General features: G+C 52.5%; 9 protein-coding genes and 1 non-coding gene across 10 annotated transcripts; 6 read left to right on the top strand and 4 right to left on the bottom strand.

Moving 5' to 3' along the window:
- Positions 1-127: 127 nt before the first annotated feature.
- Positions 128-1,102, bottom strand: V8C40DRAFT_273861 (uncharacterized protein; the record flags this gene model as incomplete). The annotated part of the gene is made up of 3 exons (XM_083220543.1): positions 128-295; positions 405-546; positions 780-1,102. 3 exons carry the CDS (start codon positions 1,100-1,102, stop codon positions 128-130), a joined length of 633 nt encoding a protein of 210 aa, XP_083075786.1.
- Positions 1,103-1,766: 664 nt separating this feature from the next.
- Positions 1,767-4,362, top strand: V8C40DRAFT_180450 (histidine phosphatase superfamily). The gene is made up of 4 exons (XM_083211720.1): positions 1,767-2,079; positions 2,867-3,130; positions 3,280-3,513; positions 3,673-4,362. Exons 1-4 carry the CDS (start codon positions 1,901-1,903, stop codon positions 3,752-3,754), a joined length of 759 nt encoding a protein of 252 aa, XP_083075785.1. The 5' UTR covers positions 1,767-1,900; the 3' UTR covers positions 3,755-4,362.
- A 3,193-nt stretch (positions 4,363-7,555) lies between these two features.
- V8C40DRAFT_273859 (uncharacterized protein) lies at positions 7,556-8,073 on the top strand (the record flags this gene model as incomplete). Its single annotated transcript, XM_083220542.1, has 3 exons — positions 7,556-7,696; positions 7,730-7,845; positions 7,878-8,073. The coding sequence occupies 3 exons, from the start codon at positions 7,556-7,558 to the stop codon at positions 8,071-8,073; spliced, it is 453 nt and encodes a 150-aa protein (XP_083075784.1).
- A 125-nt stretch (positions 8,074-8,198) lies between these two features.
- V8C40DRAFT_273858 (uncharacterized protein) lies at positions 8,199-8,761 on the bottom strand (the record flags this gene model as incomplete). The annotated part of the gene is made up of 3 exons (XM_083220541.1): positions 8,199-8,222; positions 8,261-8,417; positions 8,475-8,761. 3 exons carry the CDS (start codon positions 8,759-8,761, stop codon positions 8,199-8,201), a joined length of 468 nt encoding a protein of 155 aa, XP_083075783.1.
- Positions 8,762-13,675: 4,914 nt separating this feature from the next.
- Positions 13,676-14,921, top strand: V8C40DRAFT_286154 (uncharacterized protein; the record flags this gene model as incomplete). Its single annotated transcript, XM_083222491.1, has 3 exons — positions 13,676-13,699; positions 13,881-13,937; positions 13,970-14,921. 3 exons carry the CDS (start codon positions 13,676-13,678, stop codon positions 14,468-14,470), a joined length of 582 nt encoding a protein of 193 aa, XP_083075782.1. The 3' UTR covers positions 14,471-14,921.
- V8C40DRAFT_t75 lies at positions 14,390-14,488 on the bottom strand. Its single transcript has one exon. It is a non-coding gene; the product is annotated as a tRNA-Ser (tRNA).
- On the top strand, positions 14,631-15,125 carry V8C40DRAFT_273856 (uncharacterized protein; the record flags this gene model as incomplete). Its single annotated transcript, XM_083220540.1, has 2 exons — positions 14,631-14,852; positions 14,898-15,125. The coding sequence occupies 2 exons, from the start codon at positions 14,631-14,633 to the stop codon at positions 15,123-15,125; spliced, it is 450 nt and encodes a 149-aa protein (XP_083075781.1).
- A 1,003-nt stretch (positions 15,126-16,128) lies between these two features.
- On the top strand, positions 16,129-16,470 carry V8C40DRAFT_273855 (uncharacterized protein; the record flags this gene model as incomplete). Its single annotated transcript, XM_083220539.1, has 1 exon — positions 16,129-16,470. The coding sequence occupies one exon, from the start codon at positions 16,129-16,131 to the stop codon at positions 16,468-16,470; it is 342 nt and encodes a 113-aa protein (XP_083075780.1).
- Positions 16,471-17,224: 754 nt separating this feature from the next.
- On the bottom strand, positions 17,225-18,038 carry V8C40DRAFT_239744 (uncharacterized protein). Its single transcript, XM_083214682.1, has 4 exons — positions 17,951-18,038; positions 17,654-17,845; positions 17,560-17,593; positions 17,225-17,499 (listed from the first exon to the last, which is right to left on the bottom strand). The coding sequence occupies exons 2-4, from the start codon at positions 17,771-17,773 to the stop codon at positions 17,492-17,494; spliced, it is 162 nt and encodes a 53-aa protein (XP_083075779.1). The 5' UTR covers positions 17,774-17,845; positions 17,951-18,038; the 3' UTR covers positions 17,225-17,491.
- A 5,851-nt stretch (positions 18,039-23,889) lies between these two features.
- Positions 23,890-25,730, top strand: V8C40DRAFT_180361 (Zn(II)2Cys6 transcription factor domain-containing protein). Its single transcript, XM_083211719.1, has 2 exons — positions 23,890-24,691; positions 24,787-25,730. The coding sequence occupies exons 1-2, from the start codon at positions 24,077-24,079 to the stop codon at positions 25,588-25,590; spliced, it is 1,419 nt and encodes a 472-aa protein (XP_083075778.1). The 5' UTR covers positions 23,890-24,076; the 3' UTR covers positions 25,591-25,730.
- Positions 25,731-27,517: the final 1,787 nt, after the last annotated feature.

Below are 27,517 nucleotides of genomic sequence, written 5' to 3'. Positions count from 1 at the left end.
AAAATAGGGGGGTTTTAACAGCCCTACTATGGAGAGTGGAGGGCACGCAATGCTACATTGTTTCAGTAGCCCATTGCAAAACCGGCTCAGGTGCCCATTTCGAGGTAAAAAGAGCCCACGAATTACGCTATCGTTTCTTGGAATTCTCCTGCTCTTGCTGCCTCTCTTGGACGCGCTCCCTGAAGACGTCCAGCTTCTTCTGCAAAACTGACCTTTGCTCGACAAGAGTGCTTCGTTGCTTCTCGAGCATGGCCTTCTGTTCGCTGGGAGTAATCTGGCGGAACTCCTTGATGGACTGAAGGTTATGTTAGAAGAATATGTACAAGAGAAACAACTCTATGTATAAAGCCTCCATGATGGAGAAGGCTAAAAGGTGATTAGATAGGGCTAGAGAACTCGCTGACCTGCTCTTTCTGCTTGTCCGACTTGAGCTGTGCGCCAGTTAGGGTGCCAACCATGATGATGGCGGCAAAGGCCACGGCCCAGACGCCGCCTCTGAATTTTTGCTGCTTGGTCAGGGTATTGGGAGAAGCCATCTTGGATCTTCTTTTACCCTCTTTTGTTTTGTTAAGTCTGTTTCCTGTTCCGGGCTACTTGGAAAACGTGGTGCCAAGATGCTGCCACGAGCTCACCAGCAGCCTCTCCAGATTTGATTGGCCTTGTTCTGGCGCTCAATTGGGGTCATGCCCCTCTTCGGCGAATCAGTAGTCGAGGCTGCCGAAAGCTCCAAGCTAGCCGAGCTGCGGCGGCTTGCAAGTTGAAGAAGATCCTTGCCTGACGAAGCAGACGCAGATTTTCTCTCCGGCAGGGCCGACGGCGACGACACGGCGGGTAGTGACAAGGACGCCCGCTTGTGCTTGACAATTCGAGGAACCGCGGCGGCCGAGGGAGTGTTCAAGTTCCAGGGATGGAGGGCCACCAACTCTATGTCTTGGCTAGTGCTCCGGCAGGCAGAATCGGGCGGCGACGCGGGAGCAATGCGTGAGCAGGCGTCGGCTTCATTGGCGGGGCCGTGAAGCTGCTGTGATGAAGTGGAGGAGGCTGAGAGACTTAGTAAGAAGCGGGGCAGGGCCAATGCGGACGAGGCTGAGGATTGGACCATGATGCCATTTCTGGAGGATTCTCAGCGTCGCACTGGCAGGGGAGGGAGTAGAGAGAAGGGCAAGGGAGAGAGGAGAGGAGAGGAGAGATGGGATACGGCGAGAATGTGCGATATTGGAGATTAAGCAGGGAGGGGATTATAGTTTCTGGGAGGTGAAAATGCGAGACAAAAGACATCACACTCGTCACTTGGGCCAGTGGCTGAGCTGAACCGAAGTACCGCCTTGTTATCTTTCTGTCAGTCACCAGCCACAGCGAGGCTAGGGCACAGGACACTTCCTTCCACCTTTTCGCTGTTGAGATTCCAATGGCATCAATTGTTTTCCTTTTTTCTTGTTTTTCTTTTTTACATATACACTCTTCTCCATCTCTTCTCCACCATTCAGCTACAATGACCCAAGGGAAAAGGAGCCCTGCCTGCTCGTCCGGCTACTCACCGGCCTTGGTGAGTTGGGTGGAATAACCGGATAAAGCAACGCTGCTGGGCGGGTGCTAACGCAGTCGCAGCAGCTTAAGCTCGGGGCAAGATGAGCCGCCTGACATCACCAAAGCCCACTAAATTGACCCCTCCGGCAACCCGCTAATCTGCTATCGATGCACCTCATCGTCTTTGGGAGTTCAGCATCGTTCCTTGATTACCGGGCGAATAGATGACATATATATAAGGCTGAACTGAGCACTCTCGCCAAGTTTGATCGCTTTTCCAGCGTTGCCAGCCTCGTCGTTCTACAGTCTCGTCATTTTCTTTCTCTCCTTCAACACCGAGTACCCGAAACAGCTCGACCTCTACATCGGCCTCATGGCTGCACCCCGCGTCTTCATCGTCCGCCACGGCGAGACGGAGTGGTCACTCAACGGCCGACACACGGGCAGCACCGACATCCCTCTGACGGCCAATGGCCAGAAGAGAGTCATTGCCACAGGCAGGGCTCTCGTGGGCGACGACCGTTTGATTGTTCCCCACCAGCTGTGTCATATGTAAGTCCCTCACTTTGACTCTGATTTTCGTTTGAGCCTCCAGCCTCAACTTGCAGCGTCAAGTTTGTGTGTTGCCATCATATTAGCTACATGAAATTCCTCGAGAGTTTGGTTTTGAAGTCAATTCCTACTCGTTCCGCTTCCCAGCCAACATTGATTCGGTATCGTTCATAGACTTCCGCCTCTCAGTAAAGGATGGGGCAGAAGATGAGCAAACACCCTTTGGCATTTCTTTGGCCTCTCTTACCCTTTTCATATATCCGTGTACGATGTTTCAAACATGTAACACGTCATATCTCACTTTCAATTTGTTTGCTGAGATTACTACTAAACCTCTGCACGTCATTCCGGAAGTCACTCCGGAAGTCTCCTCTCGAAATGAGATGCTTCTCCCTGCCTTCTCTCCCTTGTTGATCACACTGATTTCTTATTTCTGCTGTTTCTTCAAGTTTTCTTTTGGGAAATGTCAGTGATTGCCGTGTCTCACATCCACTGCACCCGTCCGCCTAGTCCAATGACGTGACTTGTGCAGAATAGTCTTGCTTCACCAGACACCTCACTCTCCTTATACCTTCTCCGTGCTGCACACCTGGTCTCCTACTAGAGACCATTCATCTTCTGTTGCTTGCACAGTATAGCAATTCCAATCCCCCTTGTTAGTTCCATTTCCTACACGCAGGTCACGCGTTGGCCTCTGATTTCTGTAACCAAGAAGAGAGTGAATGCTGCAAAAGAAACTATATGCTGCAAACAGAAGCTAATCAATTGGGCAATTGCCCTTACTCAGCTACGTTTCCCCACGAAAACGAGCACAACGCACCTTTGAACTGCTCAATCTTGGCATACCCGGCCCACTGCCATGGCAACCGCATGGCAATTCCCTTGGCGGCGGTCTTCAATGCAATGCCAAAGTCGAGATTACCGAAGACATTCGGGAGTGGGACTATGGGGACTACGAGGGTATCACAAGCCCAGAGATCCGCAGAATGAGAGCCGAGCAAGGTCTTGAAGGAACTTGGGACATTTGGAAAGATGGCTGTCCAGGAGGAGAGTAAGTCACGCCTCTCCCTTGGCTCATATATCAGTGAGAAAAGTGCACACGCCCTAGGACATACAGCCCCTTCTGGATGCCACCCTAGGGCCGTTCTTGTCTCAGAATCATACGATACGCTCTTCAAGTTTATATCTGATATGTTACAGGAGCCCGCAAGATGTCACCGACCGTCTCGACCGTCTTATCGCCGACATTCGCAAAAGATTTCATGAGCCGATACTAAATCCGCCTGAAGGCAAAAAGCCACACAAGGTGTCAGGTGATATCCTGATTGTTGCGCATGGACACATTCTGAGAGCCTTTGCTATGCGATGGGCCGGTAAGACTCTTCAGGATGGTCCGGCATTCTTACTCGAGGCCGGCGGAGTGGGAACTTTGAGGTGAGAGAGACATGGAATTGCGATTTCCTTTTTTTTTTTGTCTTCCCTGTGTCGCGCCGCTCGCCCACCTCTATCTTCGTCATCTACATCTCCCCAGGCCAGATAGGTTGATATATCTACCACGTCAAAGCTCACTAATGACGCTTACACTAATTCTAGTTACGAACATCACAATATTGATGAACCCGCGATTCTCCTTGGCGGAGCCTTTGTTGTTGATCTCGAAGAGAAGGGACAGTAATCTGGAGTTTGAATTTCGCAAATTTCTTCTTCTTATAGATGCCCTGCATCATATAGAGTTATCCATCATCTTCACAGCTTGCGTCTGCACACTCGAATCAACACGAGACGAGTTCACCAGGCGGCCTGCCGATGCATTCATTGGATCGAGATGTACACTTCTCGCCGTACTTATCCCATTGCATAAGGTCTTCTACATATCTCTACCTTCTTGACTTCGCGAGTGTGTTTTATCGGCATAATGTTACGTTGGTATTTCTCATCCCCTGGGTTCCTCATCTTCATGGTTTGTCTGTCCGCTTTCATTCTTCGCACAAGCCTACTAGACGATATGTCAATGGTTCCTCTGGTTCCTCTTTCTTCATGTTTAACTCCCCAGAAAGGAGTGGGAGTAATCTTTTTATCGGCGGAGGCGAATGAAGGGATTCAGGTCCATCTGCTCTGTTCAACTTCGGCCGCCCAAAAGCCACAAAGATAGGCACGGGAAACGTAAACTGTCATCTCCGATGAATTGTTACATCAAGATGGAGATGCCCATATAATTCCACAGTCGAACCATCCATCATTGCCAAGAAAAATTGATGTATCAGTCAGTTATCAGCCCATCACTTCAGCCGCTGAAACTAGGCTTCAGTGTCTTCATTCAAGGGGAGATCTGAGCTCGACATCCCAGCTGCGGGATCGACATGCCTCCATGACTAGGTAGGTCACTTGGAAATGCTGGCAAGATAGTGGCATTGATAGCAATCACCCCTTTTCTACGACACGCTGTTTACTCCGTCGCTCCGAGACAGTTAGTCTTATCAACAGATCCGCAGACAGTCAGTCGATCAACTGAAGGCACAGACACAGAAAGGCCACAGGCCATCACAAGCTCGCTCCCCTAAATATAAGACAACCAACTCCCTTGCTCCAGCCTCCTTATACCAAAGTTCTGGGGTTGTTTGAAACTTGGTCTCAAAAATCGGAGGTGATTCTGCCACGGCCCTCCGCGTTAGCCGGGCACCTCTATCGGTCGTCCGCCTAAAGCCTCCGGATGGGCGGGCCGGGTCATAAGCCCGCAGATCCGAGAGGCTGGGGGTCAGCGTCCTCCACCGCAGGCCCGCTGGCGCTCCCAAGGATCATGCAGCCCGGTGCCCAGAGAGCACGGGTGGAACCGCAACGGTAGCGGGATTAATCATGCTGTCATAACTCACCTCGAGGTATGAAGATTCGAGTTAAACGGTTGTCGGGTCAGATGTCGTGGCGGTGAGGCAAATACATGACCCTGCTTTGCCGCTGAGTACGGCTGCCTGCAAGCAGCTGGCTTTTACCCACCAGCTTTGCTGCAGATGGCAATGGCGTGCCATTTTCTGGATCCTTGAGAAGAATTTATGGAGTTGGTGGGTTTCGGCCGGGAGCATCTACCTAACCGTGTCTTTTTGTTTCGGTAACTGTTCGGTGGCTTGCCCGCTGGAGATTGATCTGGGAGGGTTGCGTGGACAATCCGCGCTAGGCACAACCATGTTTCCAGCTCATCTTTGAAATGCTAGGTACTGAGCTGATGAGCTTGTTCACCATCATCTCTGAAGCTCAATTTTGATGCAATCGCCTCCCTGTGGGACGTAATGGGCTGCATTGGTCATTATCCCTCTGCGTCACGCCCGGATTGACCCCTCAGCCTTAGCAACGAGTAGGACGAATTTTCCTTCTCCTCCTTCCCCTCTTCTCTCGGCTCGGGCTGGTGACAGCTGTGGGCAAAGGAGGGTTGGCAATATGGAGGCGCAGCAAGCCTGCAGCAGTGGGCGTCTGTGGAGAAACGTGGCCAGATTCTATACGCATGTCAAGCTGCTTGTCGCCGCCGAGGTGCGTTGTTGGTACCGCTTGCTGCGTCGAGGAATTCATTGAGAACTCACCAGTCATACTGAGACACCGCAGCCTAGTCCAGGGGGCCCCGAGGTGTCAGCGGATCACGGGTGACTATGCACCTGCAAGAGCGCACCGTTCCGCGGGCGACACTTTCTAATGGCCTTAGTGGCGACACAAGCCGATGTGTGGGTTTGGATGGCAAGTCGAGCGCCGCACTTTGCATCGTCATTGGCTCGCTCTGCCCTTGTACAACGCAGAAAGAAAAATCTTCTGAAAGGATGGCACGTCGATATGATATGCACCTTGCCCAATCCGCTGATGCTGATCGCATGCCAAGTGGAGGAAGCGAGCACAGCATGGCAGGGGCTTGTTTTCGAATGCCCGACAATGGCTGGTTGTGTATGGTTTTTGATACATGTATTGCTGAAGGGGGGTGGGGGGGTTGCAGCAGAAGCTCCTCATCGAGTCTTCGATTCAAGCTGAGTACGAGTACTATTTTTGACTGGCACAGAATAAGAGGAGCCAACTGCAGGGGAAGCCTTGATAGGTAGGTAGCTGGGCGCTACATGATGCACAAGGAGATACGGAGTAGTACTTTGTTGGCTTTTCCTTCATCCTTGGGACAGGGAATTCAGCCTGCCAAAGTTCCAGCCACACTGCAACCGCATATGCTTGAGCTAATGCGTAAGGCCAGGGAATAAGAAGCTGATGAGACAATGGCAACAACAAACGACGAGGCCCCTTCCTGGCTCATGAAAGTGCTCCGCGTTTCCGCTTTCTTTGCCATTGACGAAATTTGAGATGCATGGAGAACTCATTGCTGCTACTCCGCGCTATGGCGTAGCTTGCTGGGTATCATAGTCGGTGCTCTCTCTCCAAGAATAGATCGTTCGATCATCTGTTCACCGCTGGTTCTCTGCAGAGTCGGGATGCTGTGGAGAACCGTCTAGGCCTCGCGTAGTGAGCGAGCTCTTGTGCATCCGGAGTACTCCGTCCCCCGTCACTATCGGATGCTTCATCTCCACAAACCTCCATGCGCTCCGTGCAGCGTCTCCCCATTCTGACGCCGGTAGCGCGACAAGGGGCGCCAAATGCTATCGCCGTGCCGCTCACGTTCCACAAGACTGAGACCTTGCCAGGTTCTTCTCATGCACTTGGTTGGGACAGGCCTCTGATTCGTTACGTCTCACGGAGTGGCGCAAAACAAACCGCAACAGACGCGAGCAGGGTTGGCGGCAGACTGTGGGACCCTCAAGGCACAGGAAAAATGACAAGAAGAACGCTTGTTCTCCACTCACAGCTGGTGGGCGGTGGTACGCGGGCAACCGCAACGGTCTGACAAGGGCTACAAACGCTTGTGGACGCGTATTGAAAGCAAGGCGGCTGCGGAAAGGAGCATCTAGAGTGCCAATTGCGTAGACGGTGAGCCGTTTGGCTTCGGTGGCCCAACGGCAAATTTTGCTGAACCGTTGCAAGCAGAGAGGTGTCCGCAGTCCATCCACTCTCGACACAGCGGTCATGCGCGGCCTCGTGGAGACGTATCGCTGGACGTGCATGCAGTCGAGGTCCCGTGGGGTGGCAACATAGCGGCCTTGCTGCATATTACACCTTTTCTCTTTTGGCTACTGCTGCATAGAAATCAAAGGCAGGGAGCCGTCATATCGTTCGTCTCGTACAGCCAACATGCAAGAAGATGGACAGTATCTCAAATGATAGGTCTCGCGGTGACCATTGGGACGCCGACGAAATGCCCGCTCGCATGGACGAGAGACTGCGTCCACATGTACGAGTACTCCATTTCGTTGCGGCAGCGATGGCTCCAAGGTCGTATCAATACCGAGACCTCCGGGCAGAAGAGAAAATAAGTGGCGGCGACAGCCATCACAGCAGACGACAAAGAATTGCCTTCAGGAAAGAGTGGCATATTTAGACATCTCGAGATAACTCGCTCGATATGAGAATAAATCCTGCCTTGCCTGCGTACCTGTACATGTACTCCGTAGGTGGGAACAGAAAACGCGACACTCTTCCGTCTCGAAGGATCCAGCAGAATGCGCAAGTGGCCGAGCTTTCGCCAACATGGGGCTCCATCTTCGTCTTTAGTTGACTTTCAGCACCCCCTGGTCAGTTCAAGAATCAAACAATCATCGGCATTGGAAATCCCCCCTTGTGTTTGGTGTGCGTTGCGCCCGCTCTCGTAATTATGGGCGGCTCCATCTGTGGCTTTTTTCCCAAGAGCTACCTGTATCTGCGTCCAGTGCCTGTAGGTTTGCCAGGGGGGCGTGTGAACAAGCTAGTGACAGAAGGAATGGAAGGGAAGGATTCGGCAGCTATTCGCACTGTGGAACAAAGTCACTCGGCGACAGCTTGTTTGCTAGCGGCCTCGAGCAGAACCTGACATGCAGCCAGCCCCTCAAGAGGGCGCTATGTCGCAGTGATGAAATTGCGACGTGGCACACGTTCGTCCCTTGACTAGCTGCTGTGTAGTCCACAGCAACAAGACGGCACCTAGCGCCCAGCAGCAAAGCCTTCGCTGGCTATCCCCCTTTCGCTCCTCCATTTTGTTCATCGGCGCCCCCTTTTTTCCCCTCGAGTGTTCAACCGGGAGCGGATGCAAATGTCTGCGATGGAGAGCAGCCAACATCAAGTGCAATGTTACCAGCAGAATGGATGGCAGGCGGCATGTCCCTGGTACCCGGTGAGACACGGGCAGCTCAGAAAAACGTGCCCAGCGTCTGCAGTGTCCAATCCCCAGGCTGTTTGAGACTCTGTCCGTCCCGGAGTCGGCCCTTGTGGACGGCCAAGTCTCCAGCGGCCTGGTGGTAAATTGGTAGCCGAAAACTGGGGCTTCCGTCGGGAGAGCTGCAGCATACCCGAGTTGCATGCATGAGATCCTGTTCACGTGACGGTCGGGCGACGTGTGCCATTGGGCGGACCGGGCCATGTCTTGGGGTGGCCTCGATGCACACCAATCAGGGACCTCCCAGCTGAGTCGGCTTTGCACACCATCTTTAGCATCGCCTTTGTGTGCTTGAACATGGTGTATGATTAATGACACGGAGAATGCTGTCATAGTCGCCCAAATTCCTCCGGCTAGCCACGGGTCCGCTGACACAAACCCAATCCATGCACCCCTCCCACCACCCGGAAACAGAGTCATGATGGTGGAAAAGAGGTGCCTCGTCTCCTCTGATGGCACACGAATCCCGCAGCCATCCAGTGTGCTGATGTGACCATTCGTAAAGAGGTCATGTGCCAAAGAAGAAAATCTGAGTGTGATGAGCTGATTCTGGACCATCATCTTAGCTCAGTCGATTTGAAGTCGACGGGATCTCATGGTGCGAAACTTACCCCGTCCAAATTTGCCTCTGGGTGACCGATCATTCAACTTTTGAATGCACACATAGTGACACGTCGATAAATCGTTTTTTTTTCGACGCACTTGACCGTCACTTCTCTCACCCTAGTGGCAGTGCACGCACTTGGTGCTCGTAATTGGCATATGTTGTGTACGAATACTCGCAACAACCCAAACACCGAAACGCCCTGCTAGAGCTAACGAGCAGAGGCTATGAGAGGCTATGTATGCCGGTGACCAGTGAGATTGAGTATTCCGGTCTGAGCGCACTGGCGTCGCCGCTTATCGGATGTCTTCCGGCCGGCCCGGCGAAGGTAGGAAGGCGCCGGATGTCTGACGGTCAGATCTGCATGCACTGTTGTTTCCTTTCCTCTGTAGGGAATCGCCTGTGTGAGGTTAGCCATACTCATAGGCTGGCTTAGAGGGGGGAGCTAGTTTCAGTCCAGATTTCAAACGACAAATCACATTTGCTCTACAGTCTGCCATGCCACCGTACCTGTAGGTCGTAAATAGAGGCAACCCGAAGGTATACTATGCACAGCTAAGAGTTGAATTGGTTAGATGACGACCGAAAGGAAGCTGAAGGAAGCGCTAGTTCACATCGAAGTTCTTGAGCGGGGAGTTGGACTTGGATGAGACAGGCGAGGATACGAATTACGTAGCAATCTCAGGTTGAACTGGTGCAAAAGACGGTGAGATGGCAAATCGTCGTGAGAATGCTAGATTCCTGAATATTGATGGAAGGGGAGGGTTTGTGCTAAGTAAGATACGAAGCGAGGAAGGCGGTCGGTAAAACTCGTGACTTTGGCACCTAGAGTGAATGGGTTCTTGAGGAAAGAGCGGCGCGCAAAGACTGCAGCTGGCCAAACGGCAAGTCAACGTCAGGCAGACTTTTCATCCTACAACCATGATTCCGAGATGCCAATTTTGCACAGTACGGCCAGCCTCACCATTTCGATGCCCATCGACGATTGATGCAGCGTGACTTGGACCCTGAGGCGCCACCGGCTCTTCTGAGGCGCTGAAGGCAACATGGCGATTCGCTCAGGGGCGCCGCTGAGCTACTACCACCTAACTACAGGTAGGTAGTAGGTAAGTGATTTAGCAGTTGTCCCACTCCCTTGCATGGCCTACAGGATTCAGATGGCCTGATTCTAGCTACACAGCAGTGTACAAGTATTCGATCGCAGCTAACGAGGGTGCAGTGAATTCGTTCGGCCGCAATCTCGTATAGCTTTCCGTAATCACCGATTACGCTCCAGGCAGCTCAGACAGCCTTACTTTGAGACGATCGGCATTGAGGGCAGCGCGGTGAGTGTCCGTACAGCAGGTACCTAACTCTAGGGGCGTCAGCCAGTCCAGGGGACCGGTATCCAGTAGGTGCTACTTTACCTTGTCGCCCTGTCGGTAGACTCACCACTACAGTTACAGCCCCCCAAGTGTTCATGGGCTTTGCTCAAATCTCCTAGCAGACAGAGCACGAGGTATCATCTCGCTAAGCTGAACAGCTTGTCCCAAGTACCTGGCAGTTCACCCTGTCAAAACTCAATCGGCTAGAGAGAGTGGCCTCTGGATCGTGGCCGAGGCTCTGAGCCAGGTTTGTTAGCCCTCTCTTTAGTTGATACCCTCCCCTCTGTACTCAACAACTATTCACACCCAGGCTGGCAACTAACTCATGCAATGGTCTACTAGAGTAGCAACTCCCACCAAGGGCCCATGACAGTTGTACTTGGTGCTTGTCTTACTCTTGATTCCCGGACGCAGTTGAGGGTTGCATCACCTCCGATCTCTGTCTTGGACAATCTCCTTCCCCTTCCCCTTTTCGCCCGGCCATTTGAAAGACTTTGGGCATCAATTCACATTGACTGGTAAACCACGTTTCAAATTGAGTACCCTAGCCTAAAGCCTCATACAAGCCCAACAACAATACTAAGACTACAAGACATCTACAAGTTGGCAGGTATTCTGCCCACGGGATGGAACCAACAGGCTGCACAATACTACTACCACATAATGATATGGAATCGAGAAGAAGAGATGAACAGGCCAGGTACCACCAATTCTCGCAAGAATCTAGACTCGTCATGTTGCAAGTGGGCTGCCGTGCTACTACCCAATGCTAGGGGTGGCTATACACTTCTGTCTGGATAACTGAGCCATGATGCAGTCCTCAGCAAGCGTTTTCACCATCTACCGGCATTCCAATGCAGGCGTCGCTATAACCCAGTTTCTCTGGACCTCTCATTGACATTGCACTTCTTTTCCCTACTTCGTGCTTGGTACATACACACTTGGCACGTACGAAGTAACTCCGACGGTGCTGCGCTTCTGTGGGTCTCTTGTATACATACTCGTACATGCTCGCGTCCAGGATCCCTGTAGAGGCAAACAGGCGCCATCCCTCGACAGTGCTACACAAGCGCGACCTCACACACTCACAGTAGCCGAATGCTAGCCGCATCCCATGGACCTTTTGAGCGGACGGAAACAGCGAGATGCATGGAAAATATTGGGCTGACAAACGACGACTTGGGTTGTAGCGATGGTCATCAACGAACAGGGGAATTTACTCGCTGCCCAAGACCGTTCATCAGTCTCATCCAGGCCTAATCCCACCTGGTGCTAGCTGGAAACCCACCCGTGGACGCAAAGGTGCTCGCACGCTTGTTCGAGGTGCTGGCTAACGAACGGCTGCTTGAATCCCTATCCATATGGATCAATATACATACAGCTGCATGCTCCTACTACGTGGCGGCCTATTCGTGGCGCAGTGTCAATCACCTCGCATCAACTCGCCGCTGAATTGTGTGCCATTTCATGAATTTCTGCGGGCCGAAAGGGGGTACACAGGTTAGGGGGCGGGTATAATTATGCAGCTCAACTAAGAAAGATCCGGCGAGGACGGGAGGAGCCTTGTGGCGGGCGGCCCAGGCCATTAGCCATATCCGTCCTCCTGCTGCGAGCCCTACGAAGTAGGGGAGGTATTCTCCGTATCCAAGGCTGCCTTTACCCAACAACAAGAACACAAGGCTTGCTTCAGCAGATGCTGGTCGCCGGCGTTGCTCGATTCTTCTCGAACAAACATTCTATCATCTGCTTGTCCTACTACTCGTAGTACTTGGACGCCACATCAATACAATCTTTCCAAGCGGCCGTCTCTGAGGCGGCAGCGGTGTCCAGTCAACCGGCCGCCCGCATCTCCATTTGCTCATCTAACTCACCCTCGTTGCCACGCCGAGACCACCACAGATGGATACCGCATAGAAACCATTGGCACGCGCTCAAGGAATTGTCATGCATACAAGTCCCTGCAATACGGCTGGCAGCTACGTCCAGGTACTCCGTATGCGCACTTACATGTACGAGTACTACTCATACCAGCGCTGGTGTAATTGAGTGGCTGGCACGCCCTGCTTGCACCCCTCCCCTGCACCTCGGTGACGACTAGGATGGAAACTCGTACTCCATTCTTGGTACCTCCAGCGAACCTATGTCCAAGTCAACCACTGATTGGACAACGCAATTTTTATTAGGCAGATAGCTTGCCGCTTGTAGCGGCCAAGCTTCGGTGCGTTTCCAGATACTCGGGAGCCACCACTGTGATACTCCACTATTGTGGTCAAGTCGGCTCTGCTCGTACAAGTACTCGTACGAATATGGCGACGGCGGCCATGCTACGAATGGGGAGCAGATTCGCTACTAGGTACTTCCTTCGTCATCTCAGCGCTGTACTCGAATTTGAGATTGCAAACATCATTGGTGAGAAACAAGACCAGCCAGGGCAGAGAAGTATCATATAAAAGGATATGAAGGGTGTTGATCATTCGCAATTACCGAAATCTTATGCATACACAAATCGGCTATTGCCTGGGCCGGCTACTGCCAGGATGCAAAGCGTGGAGCAAAAGATGTACCTGGCGTCTCACCTCTTTTAGAGGAGGACGAACTCAAAGAGGGAAATGGCTACTTGCGTCTTGGAAATATCTCGGGAACGGGCTCCAATGGCCGGACATCCAAGGGGATCTTCCAGCAGCAATCGCAGAGATGTCGATGCATCAGGCTCCTGCAACTTGCTCACAACACAAACCATGAAAACCTCCTAAAAGTTCCACCATACGGAAGCTTCAACACGATCATGGTCGTAAAGGCGCAGATCTTGACGCTTCGGGGCCATGCCTTGCAGTCAGTCTTGACTGGGATCCTGGATGTCGGCTCATCTCCTCAACCGTTTTAACGTTCTGCCATCAGAGATCCAGTGACTAATTGATTATCACAACATCTGTGTCATTGGACTTGAATGGACCGCAGCCGGATAATGCCATTGATGTTGCGGGAGAGTCAGCGCAAATACAACTGAGACATGTGTATCAAACGTGATTTAATGCTCTACTTGCAAGTGCTTGAACCATATCATCTGCTTCTTTCAAGTCCTCTGGCGCGACTGTCCACGAGCTTTTCAGGTCATCATCATGGAGGAATTCTCAGGCTCGTCAAGACAAAGTCAGCGCGGCTCGTAACCTCAACCAAATCAGCCAAGTCCATTTGAGCAGGCCTGTGGCACGGTGGGGCAACGGCCAAGGGTGGCGCCCTCCAAGAAGCTGACGCTATCTACGGAGCTCTCTGGGGGAGCTGCGGGTTGAACCGCTATGCATGGTTGACGATGCCACGACACCTGCATCGGCGTGTGGTGGGGGAACATGGTAGTCAGGACCAGACATGGCTAGGCCGGCCACACTGGCGGTGCTTCTACCAGCTGGTAGGCGTGAAGTCCCCAGGGATTTCGGCCATTATGAACCAGGTTAAAGCTAGCCGCAGACGCTGAGGGTCTATGGAATGGTGCAACGTTTTAGCCAAACATCTCCATCACGAGGACGGCGTGCGGAAGCAAGCAGGGTTCAGATTGGATATATGCTGGATGCAGCAGGGTCGTCGGCCAAGTTGTCCAGCCCGACCTTTTTTCTCCCAGCTTAGAAGAAGGGTGATTGATACATACAAGGCACAGCAACGAAGGATGAATCAAAGAGGGGTAACGGCTCTAGGGATCTGCAAAGCTCGTTCGAGACCCGAGATAAGAGGCAGGCGGACAATGTGTCGAACGGTTGGCCATTGCCACAACACCACATACATGACACTAGTTCTGCACTTTTTGCGCAATGGATAGCGAGATCCTCTTATGCATCGCCCAATGGACGTCATCAAGGTTTTGAGAATAACCGGAGTATTGGGGCTTCTGCAAAGTCGCAGTGCCAAGGCCCGCTCAACATTTATCGATCGGATGTTTCAGGCCTCAGGCTCCATGCATGTGAACAACGGAGAGGCGGTCACAGTCACTTTGGCCGTACGTGCATTTATGGGGAACCTGTACGCATAGCAAAGAATGAGTGGAAAGAGGAAGAAATGCAGGGAGAATACGAAGCAAAAAGGGGACATCGACACCTGCAGGATTCGAACCTGCGCGTGCGAACACAATGCCTGAAGTTATCTCGTGGGGATAGCAGGGCATCGCCTTAACCACTCGGCCAAAGTGTCTTCAGTTTCTGGATGGCCGGCCCCCGTCGATTGGGTTTATACGGAGTTGAAGACACTGCCGCTGGTGCTTCGCAGCCATGTGGTGAATTGAGCATTGACTGATGCACGATTTGCCGGCCCCTTAGGCACTCTAAGACAGTACATGTTTTACCGATGGGCTGATTGTATGGGGCATGCGGAAGGCCGCGTTCCCTTGATTTGTATAACAGCACCAGTTGCAGGCAGGTCAGACTTGTCACTGTCACAATGCAGACAGTCAATCAAATGTGTTTACGCAAGGTTGAGTGGGTGCGATGAGGCGGAGGAGGGGGTGCATCTGCAAAGGAAGAATGCAGCGACATTGAGCGACAACTCATCACATGCGGTGAGTGGCGATGGGCACTGAGGTTGTACGACTACACTGGCAAAGGGAGAAGGAGAGGAAACGGCCAATTCTTCAAGAAGGAAACTTACTGGAACACGGTTTATTTCCCAGGTTCATCAGCAAACGGATGTGGTGTTGCCTTGCGGAGAGTTGTGCAACGTTAAATTGGGACGGGAATCGACGGGCTGCATGGTGACAAGGTTGCGCATCAGCAGCATTAAGATTCCCATCAGCCTCAGTACGATTCCTCTTGTGCCGCCCTCTCCCGCATAGTATGGAGCAATGCTACTCTTGGCTAGCACCAAGATTTTCGAGTAGCTCTTTGATGAGGCTCTCTTTCGGATGATGGCGCGGCACGAGCATAACAGTACTCGTACGCATCGTCGTCTGAGCTCCCGTGCGTGTCGCTCAAAATTGCCAAGCGTTGCGCAGTGACATGAGATGATGTACGACTAAAGCGGAGTATATCTACCCGCTTCATTGGGGAGACAGCACTCAAGTCATTTGGTCTGAACAGCGGACTTGCGTCTGACTAGCTGGCAGCTAGACTTGTGTCACTTCACTTTGGACAGGTCCATGGATAGGTGGTGCGGGACGATGTGGAATGGATCACGATCGTTCCAGACTAACGACTAGGGCACTACGTTTTTAGTAGCATCGCACTCCCTTGCTGGGCTTACTCATACCACCAACGCAAAATATGCCATATCATAAAGTACAGAGCACTCTGTTTGCTCTTATCGTGGAACAAAAGGAGGCGAAGACTAAACGGAAAAAGTCTACTAGGGCAACCTCATACTGCAGGGTAGCCAACGCCATATCAAACTCTACGAACTCTAGTCGCCAAGTCTCACCGTGGTTTTGCTCACAAGACTAGCTGACATGTCAGATCTCGCACTACGCCCGCTCTTCCATCATTTCTGCCATGATTCAAGTGACAGCCAACTGTCGTCATTGGGTGTATGAGAATGATAGGCCATCAGACCTGTCCCGGAGCTAGGCTGGACACGCCTCTTTGATGGCACATTCTATTCTTACCGAGGCCAATGATGGCGGCCGCATGAAAGCAAAGAAGGCAGGTCTACTTCATTGGCCCATGTGGAAACAATAGGATTGAGGGGTTCCTCGCTGTGTCTGTGACTTTCTTTCCCCTTCCAGCGCATATTCGCCATCCCAGCAAGTGCAGACCGACAATAGCCTTGGTACATACTTGTACCGCTCCTTAAGGTGTGTATGATGGCTCGCATGTGCGAATAGCCATCCGGCGCACGGACAAATGCCTCAGCATGCATGGCTACCTACAAGTGTGGTTGGATTGGACGCATGTACCTGTACGGACGACATGCTGCAGCTATTACTGGGTACCTGTAGGGAGTTGACTGTGGTGTACCTGTTTACACAGACAAAGAGGCTGCAGGCAGACGCATCTCCGGCCGGATTTGGGTTCCTTAGGCTGTGCGTAGTAAGGCGAGGTAAGCAAACAGTATCACGGCAGCGTTCTGCGACATCCGAAGGTACACTACTCACGCAGGATGAAGGGGCTGCAAGGATACAGACTTGGTGTCCAAAAGAGAGCCCCTCATTTCCCCTTTTGGTGAAAGAGAACCATCGTGTGTAACCTTCTGCCTGATATGAAGGTTGGAGGATGAGAGAATCGGCGGGTTAGCAACATCTCCCGCACACCCTCTGGGCTGGTCCGTGTATGGGTCGCACGCGGCATGTCTTTGTCTGTCCTCCTCGACATCAGTCTCTTGGATACCACCCAGAGAGAGGGCCCAGCATGCCACACACGATGGAGCATCACAATGAGGGAAGGTGGGCCATCTGGCCGGACTCCATCTGTACACACTCGTACCAATCGTTGAAATACTGTGGATAGCAACCAGAGCGACCAAGACGAAAAAACCACATCAATGCAGGCTGGCTAAGATGTACTTGGACGGAGTGCTACTGCGACCCTATGCACGGGAGGACCTATGGCGATTTACAGATGGCGCAACTTGTCCACATTGGGTTGCCTTTGCAGGTGTCTCGAGACTGTCTCTTGCAGGGACTCGGCGCTCATGCTCAATTTGCGAGCCGGGATCAATGGCAATTGAGACGAACAGTAGGACTCGAAGGGAGAAATGGGAGGGGCGCCTAGCAATGGATATCTGCCGTGTTGTCGGCTAACCATGCGACGGCGCTTTTTTTTTTTTTTAGCGGGCTGGGCCTGTCTAGAGACTTACATGGACGAGTGAAGTGGCTTGCTGGCCTCCCTCTAGATCCCAGTATGCATTTGGTGGCTTGCTCACGGCATGACAGGTTATTAAACAATTGAGGTGTAGTAAACGCGGAAATACGATTGCCATTTATGGATCGTGACAAGGAGGAGCGAGAAGATGAGGCTCTAATATGGAGAGAGGTAGGGGGCTCACGCCACGATGATACGGCACTCGGCCCAGCGAACTTGGACTAGGAGCTTCTGACAAGTCCCCCCGGCTTATCTACCAGATTACAGGCAGATCTCTATGCTCGGACCACAGTCACCCTTAGCGATGCCGAAAGCCTGGCGGCCGGGAGAGAGGGCGCTCCCGCGCCCAAGGATCACGCTTGTTAGCTTTGTTCCGTGTGAGGTGCTCTGCCGCGGCTGAGACTTTTTACCAATGTGCGCCATGCTTCCATAGCATAGAACGACGGGATCTTTTGCTAATGAAATACGGAATAGAAGTGGCACATATGCTAATTGTACAAATTACGAGGTACGTAACCCTACTACCCGGTGCTTCGTTCTCGTCTTGCTAACCTCTACCTACTTACAGAGCACAGTACGTAGCAGCTGAAGTGGAACATTTATCCCTTGCGTCGACGTCTCCAATGTTCAATGCCATATGAACCAATCGAACAAAGCATGTCTCTCTCTCCCTGATCATCCCCCTCATTCTCTCTATTGTGTCTGTTAAGCAGATACTATGGCAGGATTGCACACCCGTTAACAGACTTGGCACGAGGGCGTGAGTCTATCATTTCTCACTCTTCTTTCTCATAATTTCACTTATTCATCTTGCTCCCTTTCTGATATTCGTTACTCAGAGGCTGATCTAATTAAACTAAAACAGTTTGCAAACGGGCCTGTATAGCTACTGGGAACTGGCCGTGCAACGAACGGGTATTCGCTTAAAGACGGTCGAGTAAGCTCTTTTGCACACAGAGTACAGGGTGTGCATTGGTTTGTACGTACGAAGCACTTGGTACTCCATTGGCTAAAGTCATGGATCAGCCTCTACTTGACACTGCTCGAAGGTGATGATGATTACTTCGCGAATGATGTTATGTGCGAACTGTCCTTGTCGCTTCTTCTTGTCAGATCACTGTCACCAATGCTAATGCTAACACCGAATACTCGTACTGCCCCTGCATTGACAGACAGCCGAGGTGCTGCCTATCGTGGAAACGGGCACGAGCCGGGGGCAAGACTGAAGAGAGCCCAACCTCCTGGCTAGTGCCAAAGCGGAGCGAACCGCCGATTTAGGGGAATTGTTTAATTAGATTGAATCGAGGCTCAATCACCGATCACCTTTACAAGTTCTCACAGAGCACACGCCATACTTACAGTACACGAGTGTATACAGTATGGGGTTGACTGCTGGGCCCTCAGCGAAGTATGGCACTTTCAGCATTCAGACACGCCGGAAGCTTTAGTTCAGTGTTTTGCTTATCCTGATCTTGACGTAGCTCGTCTGTATGTGCCGCTGGGTACGCGGACCAAACCTCTGGGGTGGGACCAGCCCGGACATCTGGGCCAACAACAGAAACAGGTCTGAGCTGAAGGCTAGTTGCGGGTGCTTTCGTATGGGTACTTGTACTACAACCGAGGACAAGGCTGAATAAGAGAGATCAGGTGGCTCGGCTTGGGGCTGGATGTGGAGCCTTCCACGTCGGCCGACTGATGGACAGGGCGGCTCGAGGGAGAGGGAAGCTGGAGAGCTGGATGCTTTTTTGTCAACAGGTGAACACCGGATTTCCCTCAAAGCGAAAGCAGGGCGGACCGAAACGAGATCCAGCGCCGGCTTGTTCGGGCCGGATCGAGATGAGGTACGGACAAAGTCCATTGCCACAGCCAACAACCACGAGAGGGCGCACTATCGACGTCATTTGCTCTGAAAAACAGACAATGGCTGTGCCTCGAGGGCGAGAGCGACTGGTTGACGCAAATATCTCATTTCTGGCCTGAACAAAGCCCAAGGCCCTAAGGACCCTATCGTACAAGCACCGGTTGAAATTGCCTGGCTACTACGATTAGTGGTTTTCAATCCATTGTTCGATTGTGGAAGCAATCGGTGGGGCATTAGTTACGGGAGAACGCAGAATCCGCTGCTTCGCGTGCCTTGATCAGATGAGATTCAAGATTCTTCAAACGCACACGGAGCTGATTCCGGTTCACGACTACGGGGTGCTGCTCTTACCTACCGGGTTGGGCATGGTCACATCTACAGGGACCGCATTGAACTGCTGTTCCTCCCGCCTATGGTTCTGGTACCTTGCCAGGAGGCGGTCGGGAAATGACCACCTCGGTCTACAAACACGAGTATACACGTAAAGCAGAGAGGCATGTGCCAATGGTGAAGTATACTACTTGGGCCAGTGATACAAGGGGGAGAAGAGATTGAGCCGGCATACTAGCCTGCCAAGCAGTGAAACAAAGGGGTGCTCTGCCCCCGAGCTCAGTTTGAAGGGTCACGAAAAGGCAACCTCGGATACAGAGGCCAGAGACGAGGCAAACGCAAACGCAAACACGAAAGCAAAGGCACGCAGCCTGTGCATGCTGCGGCCGTCCTTGTAACCTGCAGCCCGCAGCCCATAGCGGGAAGAACGGGCGCGGCGCGGGACCCCAGACAACAGCTTGTCTAGTGGCCTCAACTAGGTTCAGTTGCTTATACTAACTAGTTTCTAGCCGGAGTGCTTGTATTGATAGCACGGCGCCCCGAGGCGCTCGCCTGATGGGCCAAGCCAAAACTCCCTGCAGCTCACCAGTTCTTGTACGATATCAATACAAGGCGACTAGACTACCCCCTTTTTGGTGGGGGTTTGGCACCCTGGGTAGCGGCTGGATCGTGAATCCCATTGATCGTCTGGTGATAGTTGACCTGTGAGTTGAAGGGAGCGGATGGGCGGGCGGGCGGACGACTTGGCACCGACGCATTCCTGTCAACTGTTGACGTCGCCATGTCTCTCCCGGCTATTTGGTTAGGAGCATGTCTCAAACCCCCACCAAAGCGGTGCTTTTTGTCTTGGATCTCGTCAGTTTTCCTCCTCTACGGAGATACTCCGTACTCCTATTGCCCTTCTTTTCGGGTGAGACAGACCCCGTCTTATCTGACAGCTTTTAGCGGGTACGGCCTCAGTGTTCTCGCTCGTTCGTCACTCAAGCGCTATGACGGTCCACGTTGCGAAGTGGTACTTTGAGCTGAGCCAGGACAAGGTTCTCTCGCAGCAAAGAGCCTTGCTTCTTGTGTTACCCACACGCCAACCCGCGCCAAACGCATCAACCATTGTACTCGTACATGGCACTCGTACCACGACCAAGCGCACAGCGACGGCGACTACGGCTGCTAGTGACGCTGGATTCTGGGCACTAGCAAGGATCTACCCTTTTGCCAGCCCTTGCGCCCTGGAGAAGACACAATGCCCGAAGCCATGGTGGCTGTAGGGAGTACCTGGTTTCCGCAGCACAGACGCATGCCCAGGGAGGTACCCGCACCCGATGGGAACCGCACGCCTCGGTGACTTCGCTGGACACACGCCACTGGCGGCGCACGCACTGTATTGGCTGGAACCGCACGCATTCTGAATAGTTTTCTCGTGGTGGTTTTTTGAGGCTTCATTTGAGCAAGTCGGGCCAAGTAAGTCTGTGCCGTCCATCAGTACAAGAGCAAAAGTTTGGTACTATTTCGAGTATAACCCCTATTATGTTTTTTCTGCTCAAATAGGTACCAGCTCGCGCAATATTGAATGCGGTCTCCCACAGCCAAGGTTCAATTGGTACATGGTACGCAGCCAAGTAAAAGAGGTACCGGCACTGAGAGAGGTAGTACAGAGACCGCCTCTACCAACAGCAGCCGAGCGTGCATTTTTGTAGAACTACTTTGTATACCTTGGCAGTAGTGGCCGTACTTGCCCAAATATTTCTCTACTCATTGCCCTCAACGACATCCCAAACTTTTCATCCTTCTCAAACACTTCCATCTTCATTTCACTCTCTCTTTTCCTCTTCTTCGCCATCAGAGAGGCTCTTGAAACGTGGTGATCTTGCTCTTCCCTCGACTTCGCCTCACCATTCCCGACGAAGCGTATAAGCCATCCACACACAGCTCCGCAGAGACGGCGACAGAGCAAAGAATCGGCTGTCAAAGCCATTTGAGAACCAACGAATACGGCCGCTCTCTCTCTCTTTGCAGCCGACGTCTGGTTTGTCGGCCGGCCGCGGTTGCATGAAATATTCTCGCCTGGCCTTGTTCCCTGATAGAAGAGCCTGACTGGCATCCGTCAATTGCCGTCATATTGAACTCGGTATGTACTTTTGTGAGGTCTCGTTTGCAAACTACTTCTGTGCGGTCTCCTTCCTATCTCATCTTTCCAATGCCTTCCCCCGACTCTGTACAAATGATTCGTCTGCTTTGACGTGTGTGTGCCTATATGTGGGCACCAAGGCATCTGCACTTGTTGCCCAGCCGTGACAGGCTGCAAAACGATGACTGGATGGAATAGAAGGATGGAGTATGCGAGCGTGCAGACATGCAATGCTGCGTAAGTATGCGCACATACAAAAACGCATGCCTTTGCCGTCCTTCCTCTTCCCCGTCTACGTCTGAGTGGTGCGGCAACTTGAGAAGGGACACTGCATGAAACGATGCGAAGCCATGCAGCTTCATGGCTACGGAGCCCTTCATACGTGGCCGAAGCCTGGAGTAATGGAGCACAGTAAGAGACTGGCTGCTGCTGCACTCCCTGGCGGCGGTTGGTCGCGGTGCCAACAGCAGCGTCTAGCATGCATTACGCCACCTAGTTTCTGGGCATATCCATGGCAATGGCTTCTGCAAGATGCTGGGCTTCTCCCTGTCTCGTCCTTCCAGCAGTCTGTTTGATCTATTTTCATTGCGAGCCTTCCAGACCACTCGGTCCCCTTTCTTGCTTCTTGCTTCTGTAGCCCGTCTCGACCCTCTTTTTTTTTTCCTTTTCTTTTTTTGTCTGGTTTTCAGATGACGCCACGTCGTGGCAGACGGAGCTCTTTGTCTTGGAAGAGAGGCACTGTCCCGCTTTCGCACACACACACACGGACCGACATGTTCCACCTTGACAAAGCAGCATAGAGAGGATGAATGAAGAAGAGTCTAACACATGCATTGCCCCAGGTCTCAGTTGAAGTATCCGCCAGCCAAACTTTCAAGACACACTTGGCACTTGCCTGAGCGCTTCGAGTATACTTCGTATATACATGGTATAGGTACATACGACTTGCACCGAGATATTCGCAATTCTCCGTTTGGCGAAAGCGCCGATGACGGCAGAGACAAGACGACGAGGAAGCTTGGTTTGCTGTAGAGCTAAGCAAGGGTCAAGTTAGTGCTGCTGAAGCCGAGCAATTGTTGCATCGCTCCCTTTTTTCATACTCCCGCTGGCAGCCGTAGCTAGCTGCATCTTGTTTCAAAACACATCTTCGTATAGAAGACGCCCACAACACCCAAGGAGCCAGCCAGAACGGTGTCAGACAGGGCGACTCGGCATCTACTTTTGCTTCTCTTGGTGACGAAGAAACGAAACAACAGACAAACAAAGCAGATAAAGAAAGAAACACATCACAATCCGGATTCACCTCCGGCACGCATCGCAGGTGCTCTGGGCATACGCATACCTACTTGGCGCGGTCCAACGCAACCAACACCTCGAATCAGACCTCCAGGGCTGGCATTTCTTACGCACCAGGTGGTGTGTGTGCAGCTGAGTTTGCGCACAGGGTACGAGGACGGCGCAAAGCGAATCGAACGCCCCCCTACGCCTGGGTACCTAACTTTGCACACTAGGGGTGCCACTGCCAGTGCCACTACCAGAGCCACTACCTGTGGCCTTGGGAGACTGGCAGCTTTAGCACCACGCGGTTGAGACTCGTACTGCTACCTCCACTGCAAAAGCAGCACCTGGCGGCACTCCCACTTGCTGCTCTGCGGCACTCCCTAATCCCCCGTTTCTCGCACTACCACCAGCGCTAGAAAGGGCACCCACTAGCCCCTAGCATTAGCGTCTTGCCCTGCCTTAGCTGGGCCACAGCGCTGGGAACGGCACGACACCGGGCCATCCGCCCGCCTTTACATTCCCGCTCGCCGCCGTCTCGTCTTTTTCCTGCGTCCTCTTTTATCTCGTTCCCCCTCCTTCACTCTCGCACCCCACCAAAAACCCTTCTTTTTTCCACCTTGAGCCTGCTGGGAAAAGTCACTTTGGGTCAGCCAACGCAAGTGCCTTTTCTTCCCTTTCCCTTTGCCTTTCCTGTTGATTCCTTTCTTTCCCCCTTCTTCCCTCCTCTCCTTTCTGCCACACCGGAGACCCTCTCTCTCCTTGTCCTCTTGAACCCATCAACCCAGCTACCGAGAGACAACTCGGCACGCCCTGGCTCTCGTCTTCAGCTAGTCCCGTTTGCTGCGTGTCTCGTCTTCTCTGGCCTCTCCGTCTTCGCTTCTAGCGTGGCGTTTCTCTGGGGGGGCACCTGCGTCTTTGCACATATAGCCACTGCAGCCACCTCCAACCGCTGCCACCACATCTTTCTGTCTGTGGTCAACCAAAGCACACACACACCTACACTCCAGCCTCAAAAGTAACAGGCTGACCACGAGTGCCTTGATTTACTTTTCTATCCCTGGCAAAGCTGTTGGCTTTTTAATCTATTTCACTTTCTAATTGCTTTCTTCTCTTACTTTTTTCTCTCTCGACAAACTTTTCTGCTTCATCCCTCAGCTCGTCACGGCCCAGACCACCTCCTTTTTGCCAGGAACCTCGAGGTCGTATCCGAAACTGAAAATACTCTGTTTCTCAGTGCCTTGTTTCAACAATCCGGGCCCGCCAGATGCCCCTTCGCTTCCTCACCAACAATTGGGAATTGGTTGGAGGTTCTGGAATCACTCGACTCACTTAATAATCGGCGGCACACTCTCCACTGTCCCGCCACTTCCTTCTCCTATCCATCTCCACAGAGCATGGCAGAGGATCGACATCGCCAGGAGTATCCTCAGCAGCACCGGCCAGAGGATATCAAGCACCAACCACCCCCTCAATTCTACCACCACCTCCCTTCTCGAGACGCACCTCACTCGGATACCGACAGAAGTCCTCACTCTCGAACCACCATGGCAACCTCCGTCACCTTGCCGTCCATCCACGACCCTCGGCCCAGCGGCTACGGCCCCCCGCCGCCAGCTGGCCGAGGCTACGTGAGCGATCCTCGTTATGAGTCTCCGAATGCCGTCAATGGATATCCTCCGCCCCCTGGAAGTCAACAGCAGCCAGCCTCATACCTCCCTCCTCTGCAACCGCAGGCAGATATGCGGTCTGCCTATCCTCCGCCCGAGCCGCCACGAGGCGCCTACTACGATGACCGCCGCCCCCCTCCGCACCCGGCCTACCACGACCAGTATGCCTCTGAATACTACTACCGAGGGCTCCCGCAGGGCCACCATAATGGCTATCCTCACGATTACCCGCGTCCCCCTCCTGCCTACGGACAGGACTATGGCCAGCCCGGAATGGAGCGCCCACGGGAAGCTCCTAGACAGCGCACTTCCATTGCATGCAGATACTGTCGAAAGCGAAAGGTTTGTCACGCAGCGTGGATCGATCCTAGTGTGTTTGTTATTGTCAGTCTATCTGTTCACTTTTCAGTAGCTAACCCTCTGCTTCTCCTTCCTAGATTCGCTGCAGTGGTCATCAGAACGCCCCCGGTGGAAAGTGCCAAAACTGTGCTCGGATGAACCAGGAGTGTATCTTTCAGCCCGTCTCGTCTTCTAGCTCAACAGCGTTCATTCCCGTCTCGGCCGTCCCGGGAGGTGTACCACCGGGGACGCAGCTATTCGGAGCATACGGCCAGCCTCTGGCTCCCAGCGCCGTTCCTCACCCTCACTCTCACCCGCCCCATCACCCGCCTCACCCGTCTCATCCTTATCCTCCGACGGCAGGTCCGCCACACCCACCCCCTGGGGCTTATTACCATCCGCAGGCCCAGTCTCCTACAGACTCATATTCGTCCTATGGAGATTTGAGAGGGGATGACCAATTGACTGGAAGAAGACGTCGAAGGTCGTCGCCAGATCCGGAAGATGCGTACAGGCTACCTCCTCCTCGAGCTGGCGTGGCGGAAGATGATCATCGAAGAAGATCACCCGCCGAGCTCTCTAACAACAGCAGCCCCGGAAGCTTGAGCTATTCGCGTTACGCAGGCCCAGCGAGACACAGCCCCCGAAACCCAGCGCTACCCCATCCCGCTAGTGTTGGCAATGCCGATGGTCGTTCGCCTGTCACGCAGCAGAACGGATCGAGCGGCTCCTCGACACCCGCACGCTCGGGCCCTTCAGCCGGCCAGTCGCAGCAATCGACCTCCATCATGAGCCTCAGCAATCTCGTGGAGAAGAACGACATTGACAAAACGATGATTGATCGCCTCAACCGTCCTCGAGATACTGGTTCTGGCCAGAGCCAGAGAGAGTCTTCTCGCTAAATGTCCAGAGTGATGAGACAAGGTCAAAGCGGATGCGGGTTGCCACCGCAATGCCATCAATTTCGGTGAATATACGCCAGCTCATCATCCTCTTGCAAACGATAATCACCCCAGGTGTTCCACCGAGAAACCTTGAGTATATGACTTGACGAAACGGCGACAAGAAGATGTGGAGAGAAAATTGGTCGATTGATCGAAAGCTTCCCCTGGCCGGCAGCGAACCCAATTTACATACAACCAATTGAGACGTCCGATTTCGATTTCGCTTTTGTTGCCTTTGATGTCTTCCTGGCATTGGGCACTCCGGTCATACATGGTTTCTGCAAATCGTGCATTTTCTCCCCCCAACGTTCAACTTGTAACAAAACTGAAGCGAAGAGCTGTGCTCTTTGGGTTCATGCACATTTACCACCTCACTATACACTTTTTAAAGATAAAAAAAAGAAAAAGAGACAGCCCAGGGGCTTCCTCAACTTCAATTCGTTGTGTTTTTTTTTCTTTCGCTTGCTTCTTGTCTGGACAAATTTTCTTTTTAACATTTTTTATTATCAGATAAGACGGAATAGCCTCACGGCACACCATGTTTGGAACGATTGGGGATTGAGTTACGCGATTACATGATTTTGATATATTTTCTCTCCTCTTGTCTGCCCGTTCTTTTTTTTTTTCTTGTCATTTCCTTCTATTGTTTTTCCCACGCCAGAGGCACGTTGGGAATAATATTGGTTCTTGCTTCACTGGCATTGTCGTTGAGGGCAAGCCCAAGTAACACGGCACACGGCGGGTCACAGGGGCACGGGGGAAATGTGGCTCATTGGAGGCAGGCTGGCAAAATTCATCTGTTGGGTCAACGGTAAAAGAAAAGCCTTGGACTTGGCTGACGGTTCGGTGGATATGGCGCGGAATGGGCTTGGCTGAAGCTATACCAGGCGGAAGGCGGCTGCGTAAGGGAGGGTACTCTGTCTGAAATTTTTTGATTTTATGTTATAGTGTGCGATCAACAAGACGTCAGTTGTTTTTTTCTTCGTCTTTTTGCTCTTCTTCTTTCTCTGTCTCGTCTTGCTCATGATGTGTTTGCAGCGCCGCTGTTAGCCGTCCATACAGAATGCTAATTCACGTTTTACTACCATGCCTTACCGACTCATCTGCCGTCTACACGTGTGCCATTGCGTCCTCGGACGATGACGATGACGATGGTGCTGTTGGACGAGAGTGAATGCAGCTGGTCGACACGTATTGTCCTGGCCTTGCCCATGTTGGTTGAACCTAGCAGAAGCCGGGTTGTCCTGATCCGGCGCGGCTCGCCGCTCTTGGTAAGGGACGGAATTTGTCTGCTTACCGGGCCTGTGTTCAACTGGAGAGAATACACGCCCCCATGTTAAGGTCAGAGTGCACTAACATGAAGCAAATGGAGACTAGAGATGGAGACTAGACGGGAAAAAAAGCCCCGCTCTCCTTCGCTCTCCAGCTTGTGAGTATGAAGGGGCCCCTCCCGCCCACTCGGTGGCTGTGGGATCCCCCCCTGAAAACACAGGAATGGGCTGAGGAAACTGAATTTTGGCCGCTGGAAGCAGCTATTCATCACTGTGACAGGCGGCACACATTGATGCTGTTCCATCAAGTTTCAATCTTTCATGCCTGGCGATGACTTTACTTTGCTCATGAGCCAGAGTGTGAATAGGAAGAATGTGTGTTTATCCCGACCAAAGAGGAATGGAGCCCGAGAATGATGGAGAGGCAGAGAGTCCATGTATCTGAAGAAAGAAATCAAGGTGGCAGGTGATCAGCTGGCATTACCTGCATGCGCGGCTGAGAAACAAATGGGGGGCAGACAGAATGTCGGTCTGCAATCACACCTACCTGCAACTACTCCGCCCAGCCTCATGAGCCCAACTTTGAGCGCGCATGCTGCATACAGTCGCACTTA

Source organism: Trichoderma camerunense (assembly GCF_050948025.1).
Source record: "Trichoderma camerunense strain CBS 138272 chromosome Unknown V8C40scaffold_5, whole genome shotgun sequence".
Taxonomy (NCBI): Eukaryota; Fungi; Ascomycota; class Sordariomycetes; order Hypocreales; family Hypocreaceae; genus Trichoderma; species Trichoderma camerunense.
The sequence above is the reverse complement of the archived record's forward strand: the minus strand, read 5'-3'. Positions and strand labels throughout refer to the sequence as shown.

What these genes read in the sequence shown, in the direction of transcription:
- V8C40DRAFT_180450 (XM_083211720.1), top strand. Translation starts at nt 1,901, where the DNA reads ATGGCTGCACCCCGCGTCTTCATCGTCCGCCACGGCGAGACGGAGTGG. An exon ending in CCCCACCAGCTGTGTCATAT is followed by an intron (nt 2,080 to 2,866) that starts GTAAGTCCCTCA and finishes GCCCTTACTCAG; the next exon opens with CTACGTTTCCCCACGAAAAC. An exon ending in GGCGGAGTGGGAACTTTGAG is followed by an intron (nt 3,514 to 3,672) that starts GTGAGAGAGACA and finishes CACTAATTCTAG; the next exon opens with TTACGAACATCACAATATTG.
- V8C40DRAFT_180361 (XM_083211719.1), top strand. Translation starts at nt 24,077, where the DNA reads ATGGCAGAGGATCGACATCGCCAGGAGTATCCTCAGCAGCACCGGCCA. An exon ending in GATACTGTCGAAAGCGAAAG is followed by an intron (nt 24,692 to 24,786) that starts GTTTGTCACGCA and finishes TCTCCTTCCTAG; the next exon opens with ATTCGCTGCAGTGGTCATCA.
- V8C40DRAFT_239744 (XM_083214682.1), bottom strand. Translation starts at nt 17,773, where the DNA reads ATGAGGGGGATGATCAGGGAGAGAGAGACATGCTTTGTTCGATTGGTT. An exon ending in CAGCTGCTACGTACTGTGCT is followed by an intron (nt 17,594 to 17,653) that starts CTGTAAGTAGGT and finishes AGGGTTACGTAC; the next exon opens with CTCGTAATTTGTACAATTAG.